General features: G+C 40.6%; 2 protein-coding genes and 1 long non-coding RNA gene across 3 annotated transcripts in view; all 3 read left to right on the top strand.

Annotated features, from left to right (window-relative positions):
• LOC136239146 (uncharacterized) overlaps positions 1–12,276 on the top strand; it is a 223,461-nt gene that overhangs the window by 162,714 nt on the left and 48,471 nt on the right. The window lies entirely within an intron of this gene.
• Positions 4–3,193, top strand: LOC136237520 (4-methyl-5-nitrocatechol 5-monooxygenase-like). The gene is made up of 2 exons (XM_066027696.1): positions 4–72; positions 120–3,193. Exon 2 carries the CDS (start codon positions 131–133, stop codon positions 3,113–3,115), a length of 2,985 nt encoding a protein of 994 aa, XP_065883768.1. The 5' UTR covers positions 4–72; positions 120–130; the 3' UTR covers positions 3,116–3,193.
• On the top strand, positions 5,674–11,925 carry LOC136239426 (4-methyl-5-nitrocatechol 5-monooxygenase-like). Its single transcript, XM_066030165.1, has 2 exons — positions 5,674–5,820; positions 8,847–11,925. Exon 2 carries the CDS (start codon positions 8,858–8,860, stop codon positions 11,828–11,830), a length of 2,973 nt encoding a protein of 990 aa, XP_065886237.1. The 5' UTR covers positions 5,674–5,820; positions 8,847–8,857; the 3' UTR covers positions 11,831–11,925.

Here is a 12,276-nt window from a genome sequence, read left to right as displayed (position 1 = left end):
GATTTAGTCACGTGATTGTATACCGTATTATTGCGCATTACCGGGTTCAGCCAGAGTTCCAGAGTTCAGCAGGTGAGAAGGGACCATATTCCATCTTGTTATAGATATTTCTCTTACAGATTTAAATATCATGGCTACGGAAACTTTGAATACTGAGGTGTTGATTGTTGGAGGAGGTCCTGTTGGGATGTGTCTAGCTGCTGAACTGAACTACAGAAATGTGAAGTGTGTGTTAGTGGAAAAGAAGGAACATACGACAGACATCCCTAAAGCAACGCTGGTAAATGTAAGAACTATGGAACATTTCAGACGGCTTGGTTTAGCGGAAAAGGTGAAAGAAAACACAACTTTTCCGCGGGACTCCCCCGTCCATAACATAATGGGTACCGGTGTAGTTAAGAGCAGGCAAATAGCGCAGATGGCTTACGGGTCGTGGGGTGAAGCGGTAGACGGAGAAACGAATGTTTACCCCTTCTACAAACTAGGCTGTTCTGAGGAGTACTCTGTGATGTGCCCCCAACTCATTCTTGAGCCAATTCTAAAAGAGCACCTTGATACAGCTTCCCCTAATGTCACCAGTTATTGGGGCTGGGAACTGGTTGGGTTGACACAGGACACAGGAGAAAATGGGTCAGTAACAGCTACCGTGCGCAAGAAAGACAGTAGTGGCAAGAAATTAACTATCACTGCAAAATTCATGGTTGGCTGTGATGGAGGGTCTAGTTACACTAGGAAGTTAATTGGTGTCCACACTTATGGCCAGTTTGTACTACACAAAGCTTTCAGCGTCTACATTGAGTCACAGGAGCTCAAGGATATTGTTGATGGAAAACCTGGCTATTACTTGGTGAGCAATCGTAAAGTTTCGGGGATAATGGTCACTGTGGATATTGAGAAGGGAGACTTTCTTATTTACAGTTTGATGCACAAAGATGATGTGATCAAGTTTGACTTTTTGAAGGACAATCCGAGTCATTTTGTCAAGGATTTTGTAGGCAAAGAGATAGAGCACACTATCAAGCAAAGCTCACATTGGGAGACACATGCATTGCTTGCCACGAAATACCGCGAGGGTCGTGTCTTCCTCTGTGGCGATGCCGCGCATCAGTGGGTCCCTCTAGGTGGTATTGGCATGAATACTGGTATAGCAGATGCTGTAGACTTGGCTTGGAAATTTGATGCAATTTTAAAGGGCTGGGGTGGAGATTTTTTGCTTGATTCTTACCAGATTGAACGCAGGGCACTGGCTGACAAAACGCGATCGTTTGTTCTTGATGCTGGAGAGATTGTTGGTACTGCTACATCAAAATTTATGAGGCCTTTGTTGGTTCATCTCCCTATTGTGTCCACCCTGTTTGGTTGGAGTGTAGTAAAGAAAGTGAGAAATAACCTACAATCTGGTACCACAATTGTGCTGGCATTCCAATATGCCAACTCAAACATTATATGCCATGAGGGTCCTTCAGAACACAAGATAGCTGTAAATATAATGTCAGCATTTATGCCCATTGCTATACCCGGCAGGAGGGCCCCACATGTTGTGCTGAAAGAAAAGCCCACAATTCATGACCTGTTTGAAAAGGACCACACTCTACTTATCATTGATGGTGATAAGACTGACTGTCGGGATCTGCAGGATGCAGCTAAAGACATGAAAATGCCATTGAAGGTGTGCACAATTATAAGTAAAGATCTCCCACAAGTCATTGCAATATACAGTAAACATTATTACATTGTGCGGCCAGATGGTATAATTACTTGGTGCTCTGATTCACAGCCTAACAGGAGAGAAGCTGATCGCATTATTGCAGTGATTTGTGGATACCATGTGCCAAAATGTCTCCCTACACAGGAGGTGTCCCGCTCCACTAGACCTACTGTTCCCTTTCCAGTTGTATTTGAGCTTGCCAGTGTTGGCTACTTAACGTTTCTAGTATACCACTATGCTTCATTGTCTTTGCCATTCAGTTACTTGCTTGGCCTAAATACTGTTACGATTTTGAAGCAGTTCTTTACTGCTAAAAGAGTCACCATGTCTGCGAGGATTTCCAGGCACAAAGCTTCTGTGTTACAATCTTATGGAACTCCTACCACTTCACTTCATCTTGATGAAAAGTATGTCAACAAATTTGGACCAAGTGACGTACTCGTTAGAGTACATGCGGCTTCAGTTAACCACATAGATGTTGGCATGACAATGGGTTATGGCTCTGCATTGATTTCAGCTAATTTTCAAAGGAGGAATGACCTACCACGAGTGCTGGGCAGAGACTGTGCAGGAGAGGTGGTGGCTGTTGGAGAAGATGTGACTAAATTCATAGCAGGTGACTTGGTTTATGCTGCCTGCCCATGGTCTCGTGATGGTAGTCATGCCCAGTATGTTGCAGTTGACGAGGACCATGTCTCCCATATGCCAACAACATTGAGTTTTGCTGAAGCAGCATCACTTCCTTGGGTAGCCTGCACTGTGTGGAGTGCTCTAGTAACAAGAGCAGGGCTGACTTCTTCCAATGCTGCAAACAAGAAGGTACTTGTTCATGGTGGAAGTGGTGGTGTGGGTAGTTTTGCCATTCAATTGTTGAAGGCATGGGGAGCCAAAGTGACAACAACATGTTCATCCGGTAAAGTTGAACTAGTTAAGAATCTCAACGCTGCAGACATTATCATTGATTACACCAGTCAAGACTTCAGTCAAGACTTCAGTCAGCTGAGAGGCTATGATGTGGTACTGGACACTGTTGGCTATACTCAGAATTACGAAGCTCGTTCTCTAAACGTACTGAAGAGATTTGGTGATGCAAAGTATCTCAGTATCAGATCACCATACCTGAGGTTTGTCAACCGCTGGGGAGTGTTAGTGGGCAGTCTTATGACACAGGCTATCACGTTTATACAAGTACTTGTTCAGCGTCTGCTACATGGTCGAGGATTCTTCTACATTGTTGCACAACCGAGTGGCAGGTGTTTGGATGAAGTCAGGAAACTTGTGGATGCTGGACGTATCAAACCAGTACTATCTAAAACTGGCCCCTTCCCCTTGGAGAAGATCAGTGAGGCATACGAGTTAGTAAGAGATGGGCGTGCTGGTGGGAAGGTGATTGTTGAAATGCCGTGAAGGAGAACTTTAGTAGTTAGGTAGTTATTTTCGTGACTTATGTAATTTTTCACGCAAAAATAGTAGTGTTATAAGGAAATACAATAGAAGCACAAAGTATAAGCTTGTTCTACAATTCTACTCTGTGTATGTATCAAGTAAAAAAAAAAAATACGTACTTAACCTAATGAAATTATCATGACTCTTAAATGTGACCAGATTTGCAAAAAGGTACCTTTTCCACACATTTTACATACCAGCAAACAAAATGATGCATCACTTCACTCCTTATGCTGATTAACTTGCTCTTAGTATCAAAACGTAGCCAGATACTGTAGCTATATACACTCGTGGAAAATTCCAGGCAATTATATGCCAAGATCAAAAAGTTATGAAGTATCAAAGTTCAAAAAATGGGTCAAAGTTTGTGTGAAAAAGGTACCTTTTTGCAAATCCGGTCACAAATTACTTCATAATTTATTGCAAAGAAAGAGATGCTATGTCTCTATGAAAATTCACTGAACTTGAACAGTTTAGCTAATTTAAATAATATCTCCTTTTTGAAGATACAGATGCATACCTTACCATATTGTTTATCTGGCAATGAGCCTGCAGCTGCAGGTACTGATGATTGACTTTCAAACTATTAATCTTGTACGTACATAATTATATAGCAGCTTTATTTGTGTATCTATGTCAGAGAGCCCCTTTGGAACAGAGAATTAAGTGACTTCTATACAACTTTGGTTAGCTGTAGTAAATTGCTTTCACTTGATAGGAGACATAATCTACTGTAACCAAGCTGGAGTTTATACATTAGAGTGTTTTATTGGCTTGTGGAATTTTCTATTGTTCCACAGTATAGACAGTTTTGAATCTTGTGGAGATGATTCATCTACTTGTAGCAGAAAATGATGTGCATGCCATGCACAGCTGGATGGCATGCACAGAACCAGGCATTGCAACTTTAGATTGTTTAGCAGTTGCTAAAACTTTTCACCATCCACTAATACTAAGCTATAGCAACATAAAAGTTAAAATAAATTGCTGTTTACTCTGCAAGATTATAACCAGCCATGTGAGTCATTGAACAACATATAACCAAAACCTATACATGCAATATAAGACTAGTTATTGGCATGACAACAGAAAAAGCCAGAATTTAAACAGTCAGGGTTCAATGGCAGGGCAGTACATGAGGGTGTATCCATTTACTGGACTCATTGCATAAAGTCATAATATAGTTTGCTCAAACACCTCCTAAAAGTGATAAGCCATATGCCCACATGTAAGGTAACTTGAGTCCAGTAATCCAGTCCAGTATGTGAATAGATACACCCAAGTCAATGAGTGTATGACCCTCTCTCTCTAAAATTTTATTACATGTATGCTAGCTAGGAAGCTAGTAGAAGCTACAGCAATTGTATGTTACCATGACAATGATAAAAGGGAAAGGTAAAATCATCATGTAAATATGAAGGTGATAATTTGAATTTATAACTTTACGGTTTATGAAACCTTTGATATTCTGTGAAAATTTGGAATAAAATTATGAAATGGCAGCGGTATTCTTTTTCACAAATTTAGACAAGCGTAGTAGTATTCCTAGTACAATGGAATGGTTGTGTCAGATGTAGACATCCACTAACTAACATAAACAATCAAAACAGATATACTCATTCAAGTACTCTAATAGTACAGTAATTGCTAACACAAACCACATTAAAATAAGCACTGCATGACATTAGCCTATACACAGGGAACAATAATGTTACTTTTTATGTACGTTATATTATGCATGGAGTTACATGGTGTGCCTACCCTCCTTGCTAGCTTCTGGAACAGACTCCGAGATTGGAATTAATCTTGTTTGCTGTTAATTTTCTTTCTAAGAAGTACACTTTAACCAACTTTCAGTACATGAAGAAATAGGCCTGAATTCAACAACCACAAAAACCAGCTGCAGTGTGCACTTACAACAACATGCATGTAAAAGACTATCATGTGCTACAGTAGACCCTTGGTTTATCCAAACTCCAAAGTGTCTCAGGTAATGGTAAATAAAAGTGTTCAGATAGGTGAATTGTTTGGATAACTATCACTCATTAAGTGCAGATTAGTCCTGTTCCAAAGCCATGCGGTGCTGCTAATAGCCTTCAAAAAGAATTAATGTTTTATGACACCATGTTAAATTATTACAATTACGAATACGATTGCAATACATATTATATATGCAAATATCAATAATACAGTTGAAACTCCTCACTGAATAATGTCTCCCATCAAGTGATAGCTAATACCATTGTGACTTGCACAATTCAGAGATAATGTAGCTATTGTCAGTATTTGAAAGAAATGATGATTATTCCTTTGCAGGGTTGCCATGATAGGGTCCAGTGTCAGACATGCAAGCTTGCTACGGTTAGCTACTTGTACATGTGACATATGAATGCTGATAATGTCTTTATAGCTACAGATATCATCAGCTTGTGCATAACAATAATTAGTGATCTGCTGCATTCTGGTGATGAAGACCGACCGCACAGATAACTGACTGTTCTATTAGGGAAGTCTCAAGCGCAAGTGGGTGCGCCGTCGGTAATCTGGCCACTAAAGGGGGGGCGAGACGAGACAGATGTGTGGTTGACTGTCACCCTCGTTACACGATGTGAGCGAAAAACTCGACTACTCCAAATCGTTGTCACTACATTGACTTGATCAGTTTTGTGAGTGTATATAGCTATTTCTACGTTTAGTCATAGATTATAGCCGGGGTAGGGAATATATAATCTATGGTTTAGTAGACAAGTATAGATATCTGTTGTGTGGGTTGTGTAGTTTAGCTATGCGTGTACAGGACCACTGCAGTATTGTTGTATTGTTATATATATATACATAGATAGTCTCGCGGCGCCAGACCCTAAAAAGAGGGTCTGGTGAAACTGTGTACAAAAAGTTTGAGCTCTGGAATGTTTATTGGATGACGTATTACGTAAGTGCACACAACATCCATTCAACCAGATCCGCTTACAGCATCACCAAACCAATAGCGCTACTTTATTTATTCAACATTAAAACGAACCCAACAGAATTGTATGGCTGTTTTCTCAATGAGTTTAAGCAGCAGAGTCACCGGATGTAATTAACCGTAAGCCGCGAATCTTTTGAAATGTACGCATTACATAATCAATTTGAAATGGAGCGATCTGATTGGAGCTTCCAACATTCCGGCAGCGCCAAACTTTTTGTACACAGTTTCACCAGACCCGCTTTTTAGGGTCGGGCGCCGAGAGACTAATACATAGGCGATTCTAAGGCCATGGCCCCTGCTGAAAAATAACTTAAAATCTTGGGAAAAGTTGCAGTACAGATTGGTATTGTTATTTTTAGCATTTCTCATGTTTTTAGCATTTCTCATGTTTTTAGCATAGGCTCCAAATTGCAAAAGTCCTGCAGCTTCTGGGGGTTGCCCCAGACCCCCCTGAAATTCTACTTTACATTACAGCCATACAACAATAGTCATGCTGTTCCCTACTGCCCCCCCTGTAGGTCAGGTCTAGAATCGCCACTGGCTAGGCAAATTATTGTAAATAGCTTGTTTCCCGTCCTAGTCAGACAAAAATACCATGCGGGCAGGCGGCTATTATTTATTATATTGTTAAAATCTATTATTTAATATCAAGGACATTAAAGGGAGTCTATTGACTCAGTTTTTTTCTCTTAAATTCAGGAGAGCTAGATTCAAAGATAGTTGTAATTTGAAATATTTTACTAAGATTTAACCTCTAGAAGGTTAGATTTTACTGACTCAAAGTGTTCAGTAGTGTTTCCAGAAAGGCATTTATGTATGTAGAGCTGCTGGGTTTGCCGTGCTTGTGGTGACACATGCTAGCTGGTATTGTACTTACTAGCCTGACTCTGTAACACTATTAGCCTTTCATAGTTGTACAGTTGCATTTTATTGTCTTGTTACATTCAGTTGTGAAATTTTTGGTAGTTTAGCACAAGCTGGTGTGTGCATGTTGTGTTTTCCCTTATCAAACATGTAAACAAGGATTAGCAGGAGACAAGGGGGTTACTCACTGTAGTGGCCGTAGTCAAAGCCTAAGTCAAAGGTCAAGGCCACCAAATTCGTGCAAAGTCAATGGTCAAGGGTGCCAACCCACAATCGAAAAGTACTGAAGTATCGTTGCTAAGTCACCGGTCAAAGATTGAAAAAGGTTCTTAGTCACAGGTCAAAGCGAAATTCCGGCCGGTCAAAAACTTTGACTGTGGTCGCAGATCTCCTTACAGCGTGTACCTGCGTGACACCCCCTTGCATAAATGTTGTAAGGCACAAAATGGTTGTATTATTAGGCTAGCCAGTTGTGAGGAACTGCAACTAACTACTGAATACAATGAGTACATGATCAAGTGATATATACACCATAGACAGTATACCCTCCAGACACTCTGTCTGCAAGGTATGCAGGTTTTACTATTGAGAACTTAGGTTCTGTCATTAACCTCAGTATGTTACTTAGGATGTATCAACCAGAGTTGAAACTGGGTAGGTCACATTTTGTCTGGGTCATCCAAGTCTGACCTGCTTTATAGAATATCTGCATTTGGATCACATGTGAAATGAATTAGTTAGGCAACAAGTTTATATAGTACCAGCTTCTTTGTGAGTCACTTGTAGGGATTTGTGTTACTGTCTGTGGGTATACGTGGAGCCATGCCCAGTTATCATGTGATGCAGTCTATAGGTATGCATGAATCTGTGCCTGCACGCTTATGCAAAGCCACGCCCACTAATCGATTATTATTTGTTGTACAAATCAGTGTGATTATTATAGGCACACAATTATTGTACAAGTCATAATAGTCTTGCAGCAAGCCAGCTTCTTTTGTGAGCCACACCTACAAACTTCAATGATAAATTTGTGTGGCTCCTATATACAGACATTATCACACATTCACAATAAGTGGGTATGCACGAAGTCACATACATTTATATTTTTGCTGTAAACTTACTTTGACGGTATAAAACTTACCTGTTTAGTTACAATATAGCTACCCTTTTACTTATCTTACTACACTAGTGGTAGCTCTTGGTGCACGCCTCAGTTTTGAGTCAAATCCAGATTGCTATTCAGGCCAGTGTGACCAGTTTCAACACTGGTATCAACATCAAAGTTGGTGCTAGTGGTAGATCAGATGAACTATTGCATGTTCAGTGTAGCAGCCACACTAGGCCTGAGCCTATTATGCTTTTGAAATTGCCTATTATGCTTTTGAGCATTGCTCCAAAATTTCTCCTATTATGCTCCAATTATGCCCAGTTGTGTACCATTATGCTCCAAATACGCTCATATAAAATTGTGTCTTGACTGCTCTATTAGAGTACGTAATGCATCTGTGAGCGTTCTTATTAGGAAATTTCATGATGTGGTGACTGTTCTATTAGAGTATATCGATCTTTAACTAATCTTTTTCACAACGTAGCTGTAAATCTGATTTTTACCATGTTTGCACACTATCCCATTCTGCATCATGCAAAATAGGCAGAGTTTCAGCTTCTCTGATAACCAATGCACAAAAATTTTACCTATTATGCTAGCATTATACTGATGCTTTTGGTTACCTATTATGCCCCAAATTATGCTGGCATAATCGGCGCAGGCCTAAGCCACACTAATTTATAATGACAGAATTTTCTTGATTTTAATGATTCTTCAAAGTTAGCATATACACTATACATATATTGTAGATTTAAACATCATGATGGCTACGGAAACTCTGAATACTGAGGTTTTGGTTGTTGGAGGAGGTCCTGTTGGGATGTGTCTAGCTGCTGAACTGAACTACAGAAATGTGAAGTGTGTGTTAGTGGAGAAGAAGGAGCATACGGCAGACATCCCTAAAGCAACGCTGGTGAATGTAAGAACTATGGAACATTTCAGACGACTTGGTTTAGCCAAGAAAGTAAAAGACAGCATAACTCTTCCAAGAGACTCACCTGTTTACAACATAATGGGTACGGGTGTAGTTAAGAACAAACAAATAGCACAGATGATGTATGGATCTTGGAGTGAAGCAGTAGGTGAAACAGGACAGACAAACAGTCACTTGCACTATAAACTAGGTTGTTCTAAAGAGTACACTGTTATGTGTCCACAACTAATTCTTGAGCCAGTTTTGAAGGAACATCTAAACTCTAGTGACAATGTCACCAGTTATTGGGGCTGGGAACTAGAGGGGTTGACACAAAACACGGGAGAAAATGGGTCAGTGATTGCCAGCATGTACAAAAAAGATGACAGTGGCAAGAAATTAACTATCACTGCAAAATTCATGGTTGGCTGTGATGGAGGGTCTAGTTACACTAGGAAGTTAATTGGTGTCCACACTTATGGCCAGTTTGTATTACACAAAGCTTTCAGCGTCTACATCAAGTCACAGGAGCTCAAGGATATTGTCTATGGAAAACCTGGTTATTACTTGGTGAGCAATCGTAAGGTATCAGGTGTGATGGTAACTGTGGATATTGAGAAGGGAGACTTTCTTATTTACAGTTTTATGCACAAAGATGATACAAAGAAGTATGAGTTTTTGAAGAGCAATCCTGCTCAGTTTGTTACAGATTTTGTAGGCAAAGAGATAGAGCACACTATCAAGCAAAGCTCACATTGGGAGACACATGCATTGCTTGCCACAAAATATCGTGTTGGGCGTGTCTTTCTCTGTGGTGATGCTGCACATCAGGTTCCTGTTGGTGGTATTGGAATGAACACTGGTATTGTAGATGCTGCAGATTTGGCTTGGAAAATTGATGCTATGTTAAAAGGCTGGGGTGGATGTTTCATGCTTGATTCTTACCAGATTGAACGCAGGACACTGGCTGATAAAACACAATCATATGTTATTGACAGTGGAGAGATTGTCGGTACTGCAATATCAAGATACATCAGTTCTTTGTTGGTACACCTCCCTGTTGTGTCAACCTTATTTGGTAAGCATGTGGTGAAAAGTGTGAGAGAGAACCTCCAGGCTGGTACCACAATTGTGTTTGCTTTTCAGTACTCCAACTCTAACATTATACTTCATAACACTGACAATTCACAACATGACACAGGTGTAAATATTTTGTCACCATTTCTGCCATTAGCCAAACCAGGCAGGAGAGCTCCACATGTGGTGCTAGATGACCTTCCGACAATTCATGACCTCTTTGGCAAGGACCACACTCTACTAATCATTGATGGTTCTGAGTCTGATTGTCGGGATCTGCAAGAAGAAGCTGAGCAAAGGAAGATGCCACTTAAGGTGTACAATGTCAAGGGCCTCCCACAAATTGTGGACATATACACTAACAATTACTATATTGTGCGGCCGGATGGTATCATCTCTTGGTGCTCCAATTCACAGCCTAACAGGAGAGAAGCCGTTCACATTATTTCAGTGATCTGTGGATGTCAGGAACCAAAATGTCTTCCAACACAGAAGGTGTCCTATTGTACAAGAAGTCCTTACTCCTTCCCACTGGCATTTGAGCTGGCTAGTATTGGCTACTTGGCAGTTATTGTATACCAACGTACTCCATTGTCTCTGCCATTCAGTTACTTTGTGGGTCTAAATGCTATCACACTTTTGAAGCACTACTTTAATGCAAGAAGAGTCTCTGTGTCCACCAAGGTATCCAGGCACAAAGCTTCTGCATTACAATCTTATGGAACTCCTACTACTTCGCTTCATCTTGATGAAAAGTATGTCAGCAAATTTGGACCAAGTGATGTACTCGTTAGAGTACATGCGGCTTCAGTTAACCACATAGATGTTGGCATGACAATGGGATATGGCTCTGCATTGATTTCAGCTAATTTTCAAAGGAGGAATGACCTACCACGAGTGCTGGGCAGAGACTGCGCAGGAGAGGTGGTGGCTGTTGGAGAGGATGTGACTAAATTCATAGCAGGTGACTTGGTTTATGCTGCCTGCCCATGGTCTCGTGATGGTAGTCATGCCCAGTATGTTGCAGTTGACGAGAACCATGTCTCCCATATGCCAACAACATTGAGTTTTGCTGAAGCAGCATCACTTCCTTGGGTAGCCTGCACTGTGTGGAGCGCTCTAGTAACAAGAGCAGGGCTGACTTCTTCCAATGCTGCAAATAAGAAGGTACTTGTTCATGGTGGAAGTGGTGGTGTGGGTAGCTTTGCCATTCAATTGTTGAAGGCATGGGGAGCCAAAGTGACAACAACATGTTCATCCGGTAAAGTTGAACTAGTTAAGAATCTCAACGCTGCAGACATTATCATTGATTACACCAATCAAGACTTCAGTCAGCTGAGAGGCTATGATGTGGTACTGGACACCGTTGGCTACACTCAGAATTACGAAGCTCGTTCTCTAAACGTACTGAAGAGATTTGGTAATGCAAAGTATCTCAGTATCAGATCACCATACCTGAGGTTTGTCAACTACTGGGGAGTGCTGGTGGGTAGTCTTATGACACAGGCTATCACATTCATACAAGTACTTGTTCAGCGTCTGCTACATGGTCGAGGATTCTTCTACATTGTTGCACAACCGAGTGGCAGGTGTTTGGATGAAGTCAGGAAACTTGTGGATGCTGGACGCATCAAACCAGTACTTTCTAAAACTGATCCCTTCCCCTTGGAGAAGATCAGTGAGGCATACGAGTTAGTAAGAGATGGACGTGCTGGTGGGAAGGTGATTGTTGAAATGCCGTGAAGGACATTATCAGAGAATTTTATTAATTAGTTATTTTTGTGACTTATTTAACTTCATGCAAAAATAATAATAGTGTTGCATATAAGAAAATATAATGTAAGCACAAAGTACAGTGAAACCTTTATAATCCAATGCTCATTGGGATAAGAAAATTGTGTCGGATTATTGAGGTAGTATTACATAGAAAAAGTCTCTTTGGTATACAAACAATGTCAGATTATAGAGGAATTCTGGATTACAGAGGTGTCGGATTAGAGAGGTTTCAGTGTATAGGCTTGCTGTGCAATTCTGCTGTGTGTGCAAAATGTGTTGGGAAAAACAATGAAAACATATAGCTATGAGGAAGATGATCTACCCACATTAACTGCTGATGTTTAACCCAACTAAATTTTGAAAAATGAAGACAAAAAGAAGCCATGACACTATGACTTAGATCAAACTTTCAC

Source organism: Dysidea avara, chromosome 11 (assembly GCF_963678975.1).
Source record: "Dysidea avara chromosome 11, odDysAvar1.4, whole genome shotgun sequence".
NCBI lineage: Eukaryota > Metazoa > Porifera > Demospongiae > Dictyoceratida > Dysideidae > Dysidea > Dysidea avara.
The sequence above is the reverse complement of the archived record's forward strand: the minus strand, read 5'-3'. Positions and strand labels throughout refer to the sequence as shown.

Excerpts from the sequence above, each read along its gene's own strand:
- LOC136239426 (XM_066030165.1), top strand. The coding sequence starts at position 8,858 with ATGATGGCTACGGAAACTCTGAATACTGAGGTTTTGGTTGTTGGAGGA.
- LOC136237520 (XM_066027696.1), top strand. The coding sequence starts at position 131 with ATGGCTACGGAAACTTTGAATACTGAGGTGTTGATTGTTGGAGGAGGT.